This window comes from Centruroides sculpturatus, unplaced genomic scaffold (genome assembly GCF_000671375.1).
Source record: "Centruroides sculpturatus isolate CEXI.00-Female unplaced genomic scaffold, Cexi_2.0 scaffold719, whole genome shotgun sequence".
NCBI classification, from domain to species: domain Eukaryota; kingdom Metazoa; phylum Arthropoda; class Arachnida; order Scorpiones; family Buthidae; genus Centruroides; species Centruroides sculpturatus.
This window is the reverse complement of record NW_019384910.1, coordinates 194,768-214,993: the sequence shown is the minus strand read 5'-3', so window position 1 is coordinate 214,993 and position 20,226 is coordinate 194,768. Positions and strand designations below refer to the sequence as shown.

The 20,226-nt window shown below is 33.8% G+C and overlaps 1 protein-coding gene across 1 annotated transcript; it reads right to left on the bottom strand.

Annotated features, from left to right (window-relative positions):
• Positions 1-6,718: 6,718 nt before the first annotated feature.
• Positions 6,719-15,322, bottom strand: LOC111631636 (mitochondrial import inner membrane translocase subunit Tim21-like). The gene is made up of 6 exons (XM_023375931.1): positions 15,226-15,322; positions 12,286-12,526; positions 11,141-11,203; positions 9,085-9,256; positions 7,078-7,177; positions 6,719-7,001 (listed from the first exon to the last, which is right to left on the bottom strand). The coding sequence occupies exons 1-6, from the start codon at positions 15,307-15,309 to the stop codon at positions 6,903-6,905; spliced, it is 759 nt and encodes a 252-aa protein (XP_023231699.1). The 5' UTR covers positions 15,310-15,322; the 3' UTR covers positions 6,719-6,902.
• Positions 15,323-20,226: the final 4,904 nt, after the last annotated feature.

The window sequence follows — 20,226 nt, the reverse complement described above, 5'->3', positions numbered from 1 at the left end:
TAATTTATAATGATATCAGTGTGCAAAAATTCTTTAAATGAACAAATCATGTAATAAGGCTCACCGCCAATTTTCCGGCATCACTTAATCTGGACAGAATTACGACAGGTTGCTTAAAGTTACTGCGATAGCCAGATTAGTTCACCGAATGGTCACAGATAGCATTGCCTGTAGGGTGCGTATGCTTGGACTGTATGTTGCAGTTGGCAGAGATCCCTCTATTTTGTGCCTTTTTCTTAAAATTTCTTATGACTTCTATGAAAAATAAAGCATCAATTATATGAAATGTTTAACGTTAGTTCAAGTTCAGCATAAGTTTAAATTTCTAGCAGTCTGTAAATACTTTAGAACAGTGTTCCACAAACTCTTACCAGTGACTCGCCACTTTAGAGACACGAGAGACATATAGTTAATGGTCGGGGATGTACCGTTGAGTCATTATGCGACCTCAGTCGATACGAAGCTTTGGAACAGAGCGTGCCAGAAAATTGGCAGTCGATCGGCACTATCACTCAAATTCAAAAGAAGGATTTCTCATTATCACCGTTACTTTTCTTCGTTCAAATGTAAATTGACATCTTACAATTATTTTTCTGCTTTGAATATGCCACAAGAATTCCTCTCTCCACTAATTTTTGTGTATATAGATAGTATTTATTTGATTAAATTATTTATTACAGAAGCAAGTTTGTGTTTATTTTGGCTTACATTACTTTCATTTTTTTTTTAAATAAATTAAAAATGCTTAACGTATACCTCTACTTTAAACTTCTAAATCCCCTTTCGAGTAACATGCAATGCTAAGTTAAAGGATATTTTGTAGAATGAAGGACTTAGTTCATTTTTCATGAACTAAGTCCTTCATTCTACAAAATATCCTTTAACAATTCATCTGGAATGACGTAAAGTCTCGACAGAATGAGTCTCTACTTTATTTTGAATTAGTTACTTGCCAAGCGGTAATATTCTTGTAAGGTTGTCTCATTTCTTACCAGTTTATATGCTCGCAATATTAATCATCCTTATATTAAATAAATATGAAGTTTCTTCATCTGAAAGAATTAGAAATATTAAGTGTTTAATGCCCTGAAATTTCTGTAAGAAATTCAAATTACAGCACAATTCTGTTCCACTCTTACTTTGGTTATAGTTACTGGCTGTAAATAACTGACAGTTACTTATGACCTGGAGATAATATAATATCTTACTTAAACAGCAGCACAGTTTGTAATTTAAACTGTGCCAATACCTTTCATAGGACCCAAGAAAGAGGGATTGGGATGAGTGGTGACTTTGCCATTGCATATACTCTCATGCACTTGTATTTAGTTACTACGTAGCAGAAGCAAGATATGTGCCAATTCTGTTTATTGATGAATCCCCAAATAACACTAGAATAGCTTCTAAGTTAATTTTAATCCCTGTCACGTCAATACAAAGTAAGAATAAAAGTTTTGTCTCTAGCTGTTTTTCAGATATTCCTGTTGAAAATTTGGTGTCCATTTTGTGACACCCTGTAGGTATATAGCTAAGAGTCTCGAGCAATAAAATTTTAGAAATATATCATGAAAAAAATAGTTATTAAGCCTGTTAAAGTGTGGGGCTATTAAGTTTAAAAATAGATAAGCAGAATACTTATCATAAAATTACATTTATTATTCAGAAACATTACATTTCCTTTACTTTGATTATGATTTGTATTATCAAAAAATAATTTGAAACAATTATTTTCAGGTTTATAAAAGTAGACTTGTAACTATGTTTCAAAAAGTAAGATAATATAGAAAGAAACCATAAGACTTTGTACTGAAAATAAGTTGATTATTCTTAAAAATTTAAGTGATTCCATGAGAAACTCATTTAAATCCTGATTACCTACATTAAAAATACAATTTTTCTACAAAAACTTTTACCATATAAGCGTTAAATTACACACGTATGTCACTAAATTGACGAGCGCTTTCGGCGATATACAATTTCGTCTTCTTCAGGTCATATTGTCGAAAGCGCTCGTCAATTTAGTGACATACGTGTGTAATTTAACGCTTATATGGTAAAAGTTTTCGTAACAAATGAGTAGCGTGCTGTCTATCACTATACAATTTTTCTACCGATTCTATTAGTTTCAAGTACATTGTCTCAATCCTAAAACATATTTTTTCTTTAATCTCTCAGAAAGAAAGCTGCACCTCGAGCCAGATTTACGTATGTAATGTCTTGTGTTTGTAGCATTTATCGGCATAACGTGATTAATTGTAACATCAAACAATTTACGTTCTCGCACATATTAGTATCTTCTGCTTTGAATAACTTACATTAAATTGAATTATCTCTTGTAATTAGAGGATTTGATCCCAGGATCTCGAAAATCGGGATCCCGGGATCCCGACCACTTTTCAGTCCCAAAATTTTCGGGATTAAGTTTTCCTAATCCCGGGATTTTCGGGATTGACATCATTTTAAAAAAATTGCAAAATAGACTGCATGAAGCGAAACGTTCAGTGCCAGTGCTTTTAACAGAATTGCTTGCCTATCATTTTAATATAAAATACAAGAAATTTTATTCCAAGCAAGCAGCAGAAATTAACCAAGCGGGCTTGCGATGCTTGCTTGGAATAAAACTTCTTGTATTTTCAACTAAAATGATAGGCAAGCAGTTCTCACTGGGTTACTTGGTAATATACTTCATTTTTGTATTTTTGAATTTTCGCGGGCGCCAATCGATTTTCTGGCGCAGTCGAGAGCACTACTCAGTGCGTTTTACCTGTCAATGTGTCAGCCATCTTGTTTTGCCAGTGTGGTTAATATAGACCTGACGCTACTCGCTTGGGGGGGTCGACCTTAGGTGAAAAGGTTATGACCCTCGCCTTGTCCGCGATCTGTCAGGATGATGCGAGAAAGTCTTTTTACGTTTCGGGGTAGTGGTTTGCTGAACGCTGAGAGACTCACACAGAGACCGAATTTACAAAATTAACGCGTTTATTTTTTGAAAAACATGCTTACAATGATCGAAACAATCGGGATTATAGCCTTTACTCCTACAATCCCGATCCGTGTCGACCGGACTGTTTTCTTCCATCCTCCCCGTGTCCTCGAAGCTTATAAGTATTTACTAACGATTCCTCCAACTTCCATCAACCTAAACGCGTTTTCTCTGCAGCTGCATATATGTGCAACAAATTGAGAAGCAGACTTGGTGATGAGACACTAGATGCGTTGTTATTTCTCAGATCATATTTTCGCAATTCAAATTAGAATGTTCCTATTAAATTAGTTTTCTTTATATTTAAGAAAAATGTGACTGATTAATATTATTTTTAAATACTTTTTCCTAAGAAACTTACTTTACTACCTACTTACTAGGTTGTTATATGAAAGTAGTCTATTTAGTCGATGTTAAGAGAGATTTTTGTGAATTTTCAACGTTTATTTGCATAGTTTGTTACATAAAAGTTTTTTCAATTTATGTGAGTTTAAAGAGATCTCAGTGATGCTTAAAAAAGAATAAATTTAACATGAAGACAGTGATTTTAAGTCTGGTTAGTCTGACTGTAAGTCTGATTAATTAGAGTGATTAAATTAACTAGGTGTATACCGTAAAATACGTTGATTTTTGTCTAAATTTTGATTTTTAATTTCTGTAAGATTTTCTTATTTTTTATTAACCCTCAATACCGAAATAATCCCGGGATCGAATAAGTATAATCCCGAAATCCCGGGATTAGAAATAAGGACCGGGATCGAATTCCCTACTTGTAATATCACATGATATATTACTCTAGCGCAGTGTTTCTCAACCTCTAACGAATCGTCGCCCCCCTTCAACATAGTATCGCCCCCTTCAATAAAACCACTACATAGTATCACCCGCCCCCTTCACTACAAAATTCCGATGCCGAGGGACAAGGCTAACGCCAAATTCGTACTGCATCAAATAGACTAGTGACTATATAATGTTATTTGTTTACTTATTGTACGATATAACGAATAAAATATCTAATTATTCTTAATATAATGTTTTACTATNTTATTCTTAAAAATTTAAGTGATTCCACGAGAAATTCATTTAAATCCTGATTATCTACATTAAAAATACAATTTTTCTACCGATTCTATTAGTTTCAAGTACATTTTCTCAATCCTAAAACATATTTTTTCTTTAATCTCTCAGAAATAAAGCTGCACCTCGAGCCAGATTTAAGTACGTAATGTCTCGTGTTTGTAGCATTTATCGACATAACGTGATTAAATGTAACATCAAACAGTTTACGTTCTCGCACAGATTANTCACTCGCCCCCTTCACTACAAAATTCCGATGCCGAGGGACAAGGCTAACGCCAAATTCGTACTGCATCAAATAGACTAGTGACTATATAATGTTATTTGTTTACTTATTGTACGATATAACGAATAAAATATCTAATTATTCTTAATATAATGTTTTACTATATCACCCAGAAAATTATTTTTTCGTCTCCCAAAATATATATTGTTACTAATCGCCCCTTGAACATGGAAAAACGCCCACATGGGGGGCAATATCGCCCCTGTTAAGAAACACTGCTCTAGCGGGAGTGCTTAGTAACAAACCTAAGTACACAACTAAATCACAAAAGTTAAATCACTTTCGACTCGTTCGTTTGAGATCGTAATTGTGCTTTAAAACTAATGTCATTTTGTTGCATAAGAGGTTATATATACAAACTTAAATCTATCTTTACTTTTGGATTCTGAGAGAAACGTGATAGTTTGACAACCCACATACAGCAAATTGTAGTGAAGTTTTCAATATTTTCACATAAATTTTGAAATATCCGTTACACCTCTTTTTTATTTCAGTTAAGTACATTGATAATACTGTGTAAGGGGCCTTTTTTCCACTGTAGACACAGGTTAGAATGCTACCTTTCCTGAAATAAACATAAATACTTCTGATGCTAACTTTAACTTTAATTACGGAATATTATACGAAATATTTAAATAATTAATTATAAATATTACATATTTGGAATTTTTTTCTTTTTTTGTGACATTTTTATACTGTTCCCATTAATTTTTCCACCTCCCGAAATTTGCCACTCTGTGCCTGGCCCACCACACCTGCTTAGAAATATGACCCAACTGCATGTGTTGAAATTAACTAAAATTTAGACTATTTGAAAAGTTTTTTTTTTACTCTTCCTGCTTCACGGGCATTAAGAGGGCCTTTTATTGAGCTTGTCGTGTGTTTGGCCAGGTTCGCAATGGAGCAGCTGGATGACAAGACTTATAAAAGGCAGTGTCTTATTCTTAGGAATAAGGATAAGTTTTTTAAAAATCCAACAACGAGTTGCTTAACTTTCCCAACAACATTTAAAACTGCCTGTGACATCATCCATTACGATTTTATGTTTTTAATGATTATGAAATGACAAAAAGCTCAGTTTTGAGGATAGTGATGATTTTATAAAAAGAAATTGTAAATGTTAATAATGAATAATAATAAGTCTGACCTCTCTCGAGATAAGACACGACTCCCTCTATCTCTCCACCCCCTCGGCCTTTAACCACCAAAATTTAATAGCATTAATCCTCCTAATATGCAAACTTCCCTGCATAATTTCAGAAATTTATGACAAAAAGCAAAGAAGTTATTAAGCTTCAAAGAGAGTGAATGAAATTGTGCCCCCTCCCACACTAACATCCATACATATAGAAAAAACCCCCAAATTTTTTTTGCACTTCTCGACATTTCAAGGTACTAAAATTATACTTTAGTACCTTCAGGGGTCATTATTTGACTGACTGTTAAACATAACAGAGAAAAAGTATAGAAGAGCCAGGAAAGTAAAAATTGTAACTGAAAATGACGAGAGAAATTTACATTAAGTCCAACCACGCTCACACCTGTATCTCCCTCAACTTATCAATACCCTATATATAGAAGTATTCCTTCCAAATTTCAAAATTTTTGGTCCACGGACCCTGAGATATAACAGGCCAACACACGTTCAAAATTTTGGAATTTTTCTTAATGTTTTTGGAATTGGGACTTAAAATCTCAAGAGATGCAAAAGATCCAGAGTCAAAATTGACCAATTACAATACCTTCCCTCTGTTATTTTATAATGGTCGGGAAGTGACATTGGTAAAAATAAACGGCAATTTAACTAGCAAACGGTGCAAATTTTATCCAAATTTAACACCATAATATTACTAACACACATTCATTCTGTTGTTAATTCAGTTATAACTACGAGGTGTCCAAATAGTTACTGTGCGGAGAGAAATTTGTAATGACATATAGCATTACATGCAAGACCTGCAAGTTTACCATTTGGTACCAGTTGACTGTACAGTATTGCATGCAACTTATGGGTCTTGTGCAATACTTTACATATAACTTTAATGTCATTACAAATTTCTCACTGCCAAGTAACTTTTAACCCTGTACGAGTTTATTTATGTAAAAATAATGAAAATTGCACCACAACTTGCTTTTCTGTAGTTTTCTCAACATATGATGCAGTTGTTGTAGAAGTCCATAGAGAATAAAATAGAAAATTATGTCATCCTATCTTCGGTAGATTAGAAACTACATACACACTGCATTATAATACACCATAATTTAAAATTCATCATGTAAACTACAACAGTTTAATTAATATTGTTACACTATATAAAAAATAATTTTGATACCAAAATATTCATTATTTCGGTAGATAAAAAACCTAGATATTATTTTTATCCTTTATTTTCAAAAATGAATCAAGTATATATACAATTTTGGGTATAGTTATTAAAGTCTTCTGTCTGTTTCGACAAAAAGTTCCAAAAGAAAAGTTAGGAGAAAATTAATTAATTCGTTAATTATATGTAAAAATAATTTATACAAAAGCATTTCATTTCTAAAATGAAAATATCAGAAAATGTGCCTATTATCTTCGAGAATGATTGTCTGTTGAGGGTAACCTTCCAATTCGACAAACAGATAGCGATAATCATATTTTCCGTTAGCGTTCTGGAAATTTTTCGTTTAAAATAAATATACGGTTGCAAGAAAAACAAAATTTTATTTGACAAACTGCATTACTTACTTCTTTCATTTCTAGATGAACTACTCCTTTCCGTCTGTTTCCTTCGATGTAAAATTTCATGCGCATGTAATTTAATCCGTCTTTTACATATTCTAAATGACTGAAAATAAATTTAAATAACTAAAATATAGTGTATAATTTTAGATTATTTCTACCCTGCAAATATTAAGAGGTAAAAGATAAAGGTAAAGGAATCTCTTATGGCTGATCATAGACGTTTGTCAAGGAGTGAGGATCTACTGCACTCCCCTATCACAGTTGCAGCACACGGGTGAGGTGGCCGGCCTTATTCCAACAACAAAAGAAAGTAACTTCTGTGTGTTTATTGGAAAAGAATCTAGGTATATATCAGGCCCACACAGAATGCAAAAACCATCTATCAATCAAAATTTAATCCTAATTTGTATGTTTGATAATCCGGTATTATAATGCAATAAATCACTAACATGTGCTTGGTACTAAGAGCACCGAGCCTGTGGAGGTGATATATACGAGTACGATTAAACTTGAGCCCACTAATCAAGTTTGATTAACCTTGTATGAGATGAATTCTCTTAATTTAGTCCCAGTGGACACTATTATTGGCCCAGTGTATGTGAGATTTGAACTGACTCGCTAATCTTAATGATGCTCCAACAATCCTAAGTCATTAGTTCAGGATAAATACATTTAAAACAATATATTACATTAATATCAGTTAATGATAAATTATGTTTAAAATGAGATATCACATAATTGTAACATAATACTAAAATTTACTCAAAGATATTTTTATGTAGATATAAAAAATCTGCAGGTGAATTTATGAGTACAGTTGAAGGGTGAGAGGAGTCACAAAATCTACATCATTGTACACAATAGGGGTTTTAAGGTGGTTGAGGCATCGTCTACATGGACTTTAGTGTCTAGAGGTGTGCAAATTTTTCTTGTAAGCCTACTTACTAATAGCACAAATGAACTATCAGGAAATATTTGCAGAACTTTTCTAAAGTCATTTTGTCAATGTCAAAGGTTTGCAAATTATTGTGCATGTAATTAAAGGGGAGGGAGTTTTCCAAAAGCATATCTTTATACACACTGGAGAGAAAGAGTGTCAAAAGTGGTTGAAAACTACACCCATTTAATAGACAGCCCCTTAAATTTAATAATAAAACTTTATCTTACTTGTTAGTAAAATACAAATAAAAAAATTTGAAGTTTTCTGAAATATAATCAAAAGTTTTTAATAAGTTGCTTTATTACATATCTAAAAAGTTTTCATTAAATTTATTCTTTCAAGTGAAATTTTCTCTCCAGAATCACGTTACTTTTGCAAAAGTTTATTTGTTTGGTATCTAACTGTTCTATTAAAGCCTTGGCAACGTTTTTCCCTCTACTCTAGACTCTGTTTTTTCTCTAAAGCTCCAAAACTTGGATCTCAACCCAAGAATTACAAAAAAATTCTCACTTTTAAAAGCAAAGTTCTTTAGAAAATGTTTGCTCTTGTCTGCAAAAAACAATATGTAGATAGATAATCAGGAGCACTACAATTCTGGAATAACTATAAAGACTTATGTGTAGTCATTGAAACCAAAGTCAAATAAATCCAAGCCATTGGGTAAATCATATGTATATCAGTGGAAAGAAAAGAGAAGAAAACCTTTAAAAGGTTCACTTACAGAAAAAAAGATCTTTGTGTAGTGTATACCTACACACTAAACAAACAGACATTATTTCAATTTAATTTCAGGCATAAAATAAGATTTTCTTATATCAAAGAATTCTAATAAACTGTATCTTAACAGTACAAATTTCTGATATAAAAACAGAAATTTATATGATTATGGTTAAGGTGCCTAGGACATTCATCATCTTGCTGTTCTGGAAATCTGAGCATATGAATTATGAGATAATTTCATGGGTAATGTGTACTGAATGTTGGATCTGTCCCTCACCTCTGGCTGAACTCATGATGGATATCATCACAGATTCAACTATTGTGAATTAAAAGGAAAAAAAGCACCTTACCTGACATGCCTCCTCCTCCCGCGAGCTGTAGTTTCTCCGTATCCTTTAATGGGTTCACCACATGCGTCGATTATTCTCGCATCTTCTTTGCATCTCTTTAAAGCTTTTCCGTATATTACGTTAGGGCTGTGTCCGGAAAATAACTCTCTAAATATGGCGTAAAACATAATTCCTAAAATTAAGACGAGAAAAAAATTTAATTAATTAAGCCAAACAGCAATAATTAAAGAAATATTCGTATAATAAATTATAAATTTGCAACATCTTACTTCATATAATAAGAATAAATGTTAATTAAAATCATTGATTATAATTATAAAGTGAAATATGTGAAAAACACAATTAGTGACCGACAGTATACACCTATATCAGTCTCTCTGTCACATATATAAAGTGGTAACGCAAAAATTTTATTTGCACCATCCTGCAGTAAAGTGTTGGATTACTATAGATGTCAGACTGTAGAGATTCTACTGTAATACAAAACTAATAGATAAAATATACTATTAAAAGTGTACAATAAACAAAACAAAACAATAAAATATTTAGGGAGACACACAGCAAACTTTCACAATGCTCATAATGATGTGGCATGAATTGCTAAAGGTTCATCGGCAGCAAACATTTTAAATGTATAATTAATTAACAAATATCGTGCATTGTCACATTAAAATTTTCTTTTGTCCATTGATTTTTATCATTTAAACTATTTATTTTTGTTTTCTTTTAACAGTTGTACTACTATTTAAAACAATGCAAATATCAACACACATTTGTTTAACTTTGAGTGAATAAACTATTGGCCAAAGTCCACATCACCAGCTTTGTTAACAGCAGTCACATAAAGACAGCAAAAAGCCAAATTTTTAACTAAAATTATTAATAAACTGTAATTGCATACAAGTAAAATTTATACTCTTATTTTTAAAATCATTTCTGCCACTTCCATTGATGTAAAACACTTTTAGATTTATAGTATTATTAATTTTATAGATTTCCTTTAAGGCTGATTCAAATTATAATGGAAAACGACATGACGTTAAAAAATGCCTATCATCACAGATGCGCTCCTGTTCACACTACTATAGTGTATCGCTCCGATATTGACAAGAAAAGTGTCGGATAGGGTTGTAGCTTAAATAAAAAAATGGACTGTACCATAATGCTAATTGGGGCAAATTGCCTATTTAATTTTTAAATAATTCCTCATTGAAATTTAGGAATGGTTATAAGTCTTAAAAGATAATTTGAAAGGAAGCTACATTTGAAATTAGATAAATTAGATATCACAATAACATAATTGCAGAAATGTAATTAAATAATCATACAAGTCAAAGACCATAAGAGGTGACTGAGATTCATGCTCTCTGATCATTTCCGTTAAAATTTTTCCACGAACATCACAACATGATCAAACATTGGGTTGGTAACCCACCGTGCCAGAAAACAAACAACTTATGTCATTGGACAAATGCTCGACTTGCTGTTGCCACTGCAATGAAAGTTACACCGAATTTGACTTGTCCGTTGTGAAATGACATCACAATGGCAAGTAGGTTGTGCCATTACTGCTTGTCACCAAAGAATTCATCATAACGTAAATCTGCTTTTACTCTGTTGCCACGAAGGGTCAAGCCATAGATCACAGTTTCTATTGCTTTTTTCACCATTCTTCCTCAAAGATTCTTTTTATATCATACCCTTATCATTCTAACTTCTTCTTGATCTCATCCTTCCATCTCTTGCGCCCGCTATTCACTTTAATTTCTCTTAAGTGACACTTCAGTTTCTTTCATGGAACCTACTCATTCTCCATTCTCTTAACACGTCCAAACTATCAAAGTCTGAATCTTTCCGAAGTCCAGTTCAACTTCTCCATGTCAATATTTTTCTTACTTCATTTTTTTTACTTTGTCCTTTCTTGTTTTATTCTAGGAAACACTGATGTAGTTCACAGAAACTACATTTTACTCTCTTTTTTTTACATTCAACTTTCGTGCAACTCTTAAAACAATATACAATATTTTATCGTTAAAAGAAAAATGATAAGATTTACCTGTAATACCGATTCCTCCGATGATGATTGCCAAATAACTTGCATCTTTGGTGGTTTGCTTAACTGTAATATCATAAAAATCAGTTTAGAATATGTAATTAAAAAAAATTGAGTATAATCATATATAATCTAGAAATATATATTTGTGTAGCATCATGAAATATCTTAGAATTAACATGTACTGTTTGCTTTATTTCTAATTATTACATTTAACTTAAGATGACAGCTAAACTTCCTTGTATCTAGCCAAACTGCTTTGTATCAATTATTACAGTAATGAGCCATAACATGTGTGAGCAATACACAACATGTGGCACAAAGACATAGGAAAATGAGAAAAACACATCATAAATAAATATGGGAGAAATGAATGAGAATATACTCAAAACACATTCTTAATGTGCACACCAGTGTTTCATGCTTTCAATTTACGATATTTGTGTACGCAAGTGTTCTTTCATACTAAATTGATCATGCTCTACAACTTCATAATTGGCTTTTTACGTATTGTGCATTGTTTTTCAGATAGGAGCGCTAACTTCCAAATTTTACCGCTAGGAACACTTGTCTTATAGCACGTAATCACTTTACTATAACTATACATTATATTTGTAACTGCAGCTATCTGCATTTGTCAGTTATGTGTAGAAGGACTTTTCACATATAGTAATGAGGTCTACATCTATACACAAGTTTTAGTTTGAAAGTCAATGATTTAGTGACAATATTATCTACAATGCAAAACTGTATGTTTATTAATCCACAGATACTGAAGGATCCTCTAATATTTATAAGGAATATCTATCCACAAGTATTTATTGACATATCACAAGGGGTAGTGTTATTTATGAGAATGATACTAGTACATTAAAGTTTAACTATGCGCTTCAATAAAGCATGTGGTTTTGTTATAACAGTATTAATTTTTTAATTACCGTAACTATCATTTCATCGAACTTACTTAGTTTATATTAAATAATGACAAATTTCTTATTTCTAATTTTAACCAATGTAAAGCCACACGAACCGTCGTATAATATCAAGCATGAAAGACGGCAGTTGATGTGGCTTTGTAGTAATGAATTGGGTCTTGGAAGATGTTTATATTTGTATAATCAATGTTATAAATGCTTTTAAATACAAACCTTTTTGTCCGACAGTCAACTGTCCGGCGTCTTTTGCTTTAGAAAGAGTCGAAACCTGTTCTTTTGTCGAATTTTTTCTAACCGACCGTAAAAATATCTTATTCGATGCTGCCATGGACGATTTCTGAAATTCGGCATCGTTGACACCGATATTTAGTAAACCAACTGTCGTGTGACTATGAAGAATTCTTACTCCATTGACAAAATTGGCAGAATAAATATTATTTTGAGAAAATAATACCTAAAATAAAAATAGAGTATTATATTTATTTTCTAGTATGTTTAAGTGTAGAAAAGTAAAATTAAGGACAAAAAGGTATCATGTTTTACAGTTCAATAAATAAACCAACTAAAAAATCAAATCTAATCTCTAATTTCTATAATTTTAGATTTATGTATTATTGGAGAGCCAACATTATTATGTATTATTTTTTTTTTAAACTCTTTTCACCCCATATGCGCTAACAAGGGGATGGCACGACATGGGATCACCAATTTCGATCACACTTGGTGAGGTTATAGTGCATTCCCAACAACTGACATTATATCTATTTAAAAGTTATTTTCAAATATTCATGTACAGTACATATGGAATTCATATTAACATTTATAATTTATTTGGTAAGAGGATTAGATTTAAACAAAATTATCATTATTGAAGGCCAATTTTGTTAACAAAAAACATTTTTATTAACATTATTCAATCTGTTTGCTTTCTGCGAGCACAATTTCGTGAATGATAATTGTCGTAAAGGCATGCAAAACGATAAACATTTTTGCAGTGTGCACATTGATAAATGTAGATTTTTAAAATAAAAAAAGTTACGTATGTCACTAGAAAAACAAACTCGATTAATGTTTAAAAAAGCTTCTTCGTCGTCAACTGATTTGGAGGAGAATTGTTCGTACCGTAACACATTTGAAAATATCAGCGTGCTTATGTTTTTTATTCTAATGCCTTTGCAACTTCTGAAATTGTCGAAGAACCCTTGGCTGCAATTAAGTCTTGATTTTGAAGGAAGCTTCCACAATATGTAAATTTTGTAATATTGTCGTGCAGTGATTCTTCTGGAGAACAAGTTTCGGTGAACAAAACTGGTGATCCCAACATTATGCCATCCCCTCATAAGAGGGCCTTTTTGTAGCAAGCCTATAATGGGTTCAACCAGACCACCCACTGGGGTGGCTGGATTACAAGGAATGGGGCCCTACATATCCAGTCAGACCAGCCTTGAAAAATTTGTAGGATTTTTCAATCCTGAATCCTCGGGCAGCCACCTTAAACACTTGGCAATCCAGTCATCAAAGTATTGGTTAAATAAAACAGGATTTAACTCCCATAGAGAAATTAGATTTAAAACTAGTATGTATGTGAGACAAAGGTAATTACGGAAAAGAATAAGGAAGTGTAGACTCTCGCTAATCCAGCCATTCCTCGCATGGAGAGGTGCTGAATAACTGACAGTGTACAGGCCTGAATGACATTACCTGTTTTTCTTTGGTACCGATTTTTTTTGGAGGCAGATGGACAAATTATATAATATGCTAACATGCAATACTGTGCATTGTAGTGCTTATGATAATTACTTTGCTTTTGCTGTTTTACTTCTTCAACAACAAATTTAAATAACAAACAGCACTGTTGTTTTTATAAGTACACTAGAATCTTGATAACCTGCACAGAGAATACAAGATTGGCAAGAGTACCAGATTACTAAGAGTGTATAGGCCAAGAAGCAATTAACAATTTGACTTGTCATCCTTTGGTACTGATTTTTTTGAAGCTGTATTGTTATTGTAAAAGTATGCAATATTGAAGAATTGAAGTTACAATTACTATATTAAATTTGATGTTACAGTTTAACATATGTATTTAAAAAACATGAATAAAAGACGACAACCATATAATGAATTATGCCATATGTAATCGTGATAATTCGCCATTACTGCTTGTAGTTTTTTTCAGGAAAACTTTTTACCTAATTGACTTACTTAGTTGCACTTCCATGATATCCTCATACTATCCATCTAATTACATAACATTTTGGTCAAAAAAATTTTTTCCACTTATTGCAACCCCTCAAAAAACTGCCACCTTATGCATGTGATAACATACAATTTTCTTCAATTTTTGCACAACTGCATGCAAAAAGTGGTAATTTTCCACTCCGACACCACCAAAAATGATGTCACAGAGGGTTTACACGATTGCCGCAAGAGATAGTCACGACATCACGAATGTTCATTAGCTACACACGACATAACGATACAACAGGACTGCAAATCACTACAACTGCAAATACCAATCTCTGTAAGATGGTCCGGAGTGCTAAGACCTTCAACAATTTAAATGTTCTCACAGCTTCATTTCGTGCCCAAAAATACAAAAAACAATTTTCCATTCCCGAGAATCACCTCAACCCTCCCATCATTTATTTCCAGTCGAACTCCTTTCACTAATGTGATTATTAGATTAAAAGTAATGGGAGTATACTGAGTGGGTTTGGCCAGGAACACGCTAACACAAAGTTCGGTCTCCCTGTGGTAGCCCGATCAAGGATGCCGTTCTGTAAACGAACTCCCGATCACGCGTCCCAGAGGTAGGCCAATTTCGGAGGGCCGTATCTCACGAAGAGTCGCACGTAGAGGTACGGTTCCTTTGACTTTTTTGCTCCCGTAGATACAGTCTACGGCTCCAGTAAGGTCCCAACCGCCTCATTCAGGTAGCCTAAATATGATAAAGTTGTAAAGAGTGGAAGTTACTTTTAGTCAATCTGTATATTTAATGTATATGGACCATTTACCTAAAAGTAACATCTACCGATTCTAGTGTTAAGGATGTAATCAAAGCAAAATATTAGCTTTTAAACAAGATTATAAATAATAGAATTTTAAATTAAACTAATACACATTTAAATCTTCAATGGTTAATCGACTCACCGAGTTGTTGTTTAGTCCATCTTTACAAAAAAATGATCTAAACAACGAATAAATATCGTTATTCTGTATTCGCCTCAGAATCATGGCGAGTTGAAGTGCTCTCGGTATCATGTTTTACAGTTCAATAAATAAACCAACTAAAAAATCAAATCTAATCTCTAATTTCTATAATTTTAGGTTTATGTATTATTGGAGAGCCAACATTATTATGTATTATTTCTTTTTAAACTCTTTCCACCCCATATGCGCTAACAAGGGGATGGCACATGGGATCGCCAATTTCGATCACACTTGATGAGGTTATAGTGCATTCCCAACAACTGACATTATATCTATTTAAAAGTTATTTTCAAATATTCATGTACAATACATATGGAATTCATACTAACATTTATAATTTATTTTGTAAGAGGATTAGATTTAAACAAAATTATCATTATTCAAGGCCAATTTTGTTAATAAAAAACATTTTTATTAACATTATTCAATCTGTTTGCTTTCTGCGAGCACAATTTCGTGAATGATAATTGTCGTAAAGGCATGCAAAACGATAAACATTTTTGCAGTGTGCACATTGATAAATGTAGATTTTTAAAATAAAAAAAGTTACGTATGTCACTAGAAAAACAAACTCGATTAATGTTTAAAAAAGCTTCTTCGTCGTCAACTGATTTGGAGGAGAATTGTTCGTACCGTAACACATTTGAAAATATCAGCGTGCTTATGTTTTTTATTCTAATGCCTTTGCAACTTCTGAAATTGTCGAAGAACCCTTGGCTGCAATTAAGTCTTGATTTTGAAGGAAGCTTCCACAATATGTAAATTTTGTAATATTGTCGTGCAGTGATTCTTCTGGAGAACAAGTTTCGGTGAACAAAACTGGTGATCCCAACATTATGCCATCCCCTCATAAGAGGGCCTTTTTGTAGCAAGCCTATAATGGGTTCAACCAGACCACCCACTGGGGTGGCTGGATTACAAGGAATGGGGCCCTACATATCCAGTCAGACCAGCCTTGAAAAATTTGTAGGATTTTTCAATCCTGAATCCTCGGGCAGCCACCTTAAACACTTGGCAATCCAGTCATCAAAGTATTGGTTAAATAAAACAGGATTTAACTCCCATAGAGAAATTAGATTTAAAACTAGTATGTATGTGAGATAAAGGTAATTACGGAAAAGAATAAGGAAGTGTAGACTCTCGCTAATCCAGCCATTCCTCGCATGGAGAGGTGCTGAATAACTGACAGTGTACAGGCCTGAATGACATTACCTGTTTTTCTTTGGTACCGATTTTTTTTGGAGGCAGATGGACAAATTATATAATATGCTAACATGCAATACTGTGCATTGTAGTGCTTATGATAATTACTTTGCTTTTGCTGTTTTACTTCTTCAACAACAAATTTAAATAACAAACAGCACTGTTGTTTTTATAAGTACACTAGAATCTTGATAACCTGCACAGAGAATACAAGATTGGCAAGAGTACCAGATTACTAAGAGTGTATAGGCCAAGAAGCAATTAACAATTTGACTTGTCATCCTTTGGTACTGATTTTTTTGAAGCTGTATTGTTATTGTAAAAGTATGCAATATTGAAGAATTGAAGTTACAATTACTATATTAAATTTGATGTTACAGTTTAACATATGTATTTAAAAAACATGAATAAAAGACGACAACCATATAATGAATTATGCCATATGTAATCGTGATAATTNGGTCCTAAAACGAATTAGTTAGAAAACAAATGACTATTATGTTTAACATACGAGTATTTAGATTTTTACAGCTATGGTGAGAAACGTTTAAAATCTACAACAGCCCTGTCGCGTCCTTTCAGATATACTAATGATGCGACAAAAGAGGTATTTGAATTGACCGGTATCGGCACCCTGGGGATTTGGCAGTGCGTGCATGCACGCTCTGCAACCGTCTTCGATTCCATTCATTAGCCACTCGTAGGGAGCTACTTGACTAAGTGCATTGTTTTAAGATTTAAAAAGTAAAGAATATTTTATATTTTTATGTACATTTCTTTGCAAAGCTATACTGTATTTAATTATAATTTTCTTTAAAAGTATATTCGTATAATTGGAGAATATTTTGTATGTACCGGTACATCCACCACATATTTTATTTCATCGAGTAAGTTTTTATTATTTTATTTTTAATTGTAGCTCTTATATCGTGGGTAGCGATTCGGAATGTAATTGTGATATTAAAAATGCATTTAGAGAAGTCTACGGTTTTTACTGGCTTATCGAATAAACGATACGAATGGACCCTAGACCGTCACTGACGCGCGATTGACTGATTGCCTCTGGATGTCGGCTTCTTACAGAAACACAGCTTCCCTTTCATCAAATGTCACAGCACGCCCCTGCTCTCACTACTCGGCCGCCCCATTGTTGGTCTGGCCGAATCCACAATGGACTTTCTATAAAAGCCTCTTAATAATTATAGAGCGAAAAAACCCGTATACTACTGATAAGAATAACCGATGTAATAACATTATGCGGCTGAAAATATAGATAGACCCAATTTGGAGCTCGTAGTGAAGCCGATTTACTAAGAGAACCTTCTTTAGCAAATCCATTATGGATTTGGCCAGGCTAACAATGGAGCTCCGGGTGGTGGAGGATAGGGTCCGACATATCCGGACGGACCCCACCTGAAAAATTCCTAGGGCTTTTTCGACCTGTCCGGATTCGATGCCGGATCTCTAGAGTGGTAGGCAGACACCTTGACTGCTCGACCATCCGGTCGTCTACTTTCGCCAACAGTAGGCCACGTGGAGTTTTCTTGGTTTTCTTCACGTTTGTAACACCTAAGCAAGGACCCATGGAAAAACCTTCCGGGAAGCATCATCCCTTGACATACCGCCTGCGAGTTGCTTTCCGTATACAAACAACAAATAAACAGGCCCAGAATGAGTCATCTGAGTAGTGAGGGACGGGGTTTGACATATCCTGAACGAACCTCCATCACAAAATGCTTGTGATAGAGGTGAATATTTAAGCCTAATCATCTTCAAAGGACTTCTTGCAATCATGTAAATAACTTCGTCCAAGAGATGATGAAACTGAAACCATCATTTTTCGGGGCTTACTGTTAATTTCATGAATAATTTGTTAATTAATAGGCTGGATAGACGAACGGTTAAGATGGCAGCCCGTGATCTTGTGGAACCCGGAATCAAATCCGGGCAGTCCCAAATTTGCAGCAATTTTTCAGGGATCTGTCCCAGATATGTCGGGCTCCCTATTGTGGGCCTGGCCAAACTCATGTTCTGTTGGTGCTTACAGAACGCAATGAATTAAAAGTAAAAACAAAAACCAAAAAAAGGCTCTGCTAACCGTTTTTACGGTCTTAATGTGAAAAAAGATATAATTGTAAATATTAAAAAAAAATACAATAGTTAGTATTGTTGCTTAATCTGTTTACATTAAAATAGAATTAAGTTGAATGCTCTTAGTGCATGAAAAAAACAATAGAAATCCACACAATGCATATACTGTAAGTTTAATATGTTATTTAGCAGATTAAAACTTTTAAGATTCTGGCATCTTCAATAGACTGACCATTTGCAGTTTTTCCAGATTTTCTTCAATTATCTAACCCCTAAATCGGATCGGTTTTCCATAGAAAGATCTTTCGGGAGACATCGTCCTTGTCAATCTCCTACGTGTTGCGTTGTCCACCATTGTGGTCATTATTCGGTTTGTTGGATCAACTTATAGTAACATATACTCAATCGTTTAGCTAGAACGTTACTTTCCACAAAATATTAAAATTATTTGTTTCTCCATTTCCATCACTACGAAGTCTTCTTTCTAATGTTAGATAGAGCTATTTGGGCAGTGATAAAAAAATCTGGTGCATATAGCATACCCCTCAGCAAAAGAGGGCCGGATGGCCGAGCAGTCAAGGTGGTAACCTACCGTCTGGGGGACCGGGTTCAAATCCGGACGGGTCGATAAATTCACAGGAATTTTTCGGGGATAAGTCGGACCCCGTCCCTCACCACCCGGCCGCCCATTGTAGGCCTTGACGAACCCATAATGGGCTTGCTAAAAAGAGGCCCTCTTAGTGCCCACAGGGCGGAAAGAGTTAAATTGCACATGTAATTAATGGACGACCAAAACACATTGTGGGGCTCGCCGACGATAGTGAGGAATAGTAAGGGAAGGGGCCCGATATATCCGGGATAAACTAAAGCTAGGTTTCCACATACAGTAGTTATTGGCATCAGTTTATTTGGGTATGAAAACGTGCAGATTTAGACGACGCCATTGGACTGGTACCAATGATCATTGTGCTGGAAAAAACACGCAGCGGATGTACTTTTTTGCGCCTATTACCGGAAAATCTTGTGTTACTAATACTCAGTGCATTGGAAGCCTAGCTTTTGTAGCCCTTGATGGATATAAAAAGGATATAGTAGAGCACGCAATATGGAAAAAAGTTAAAGTGGTTGTCCAGTACCCAATGACACATTATAGTTCTCGGCAAAAGTAAATTTTAGGGGCTCAAGTAAGTGGCTGTAAATCAATTGTTAGAGAATAGACAACTAGGCCAAACATATATAGATGCAGATTGCGTGGAGAAATCATCCAGCAATGAGATCTGAAAGATTCGTTATACGGGCCTCTAACTATACAAAATTTCAAGGAAACAACCTCCTTAATCCGAGGAACTCCACCATTTGTAAAGAATACAAAAAATCCGGGGCCTGTCAAAATCAGCAAAAAATAGCAAAAGCATCACTTTTACGTCAATTTGCCACCCTTTTTAAATTTTGTTTTTATTGTAAAGCTAAACCCATGACGTAAAGGAGTGCACTTTCCCGACGAAACCGACAGGGACGCACGTGCCCAATAACAAACTAACGAATTCCTATTACTTAAAAAAAAAAAAAAAAAAAACAGAGCTCAAATTACTATAAAATTTAATTTTTACGTAAAAATTCCGTAACCAAAATTCGAATCACTTAATT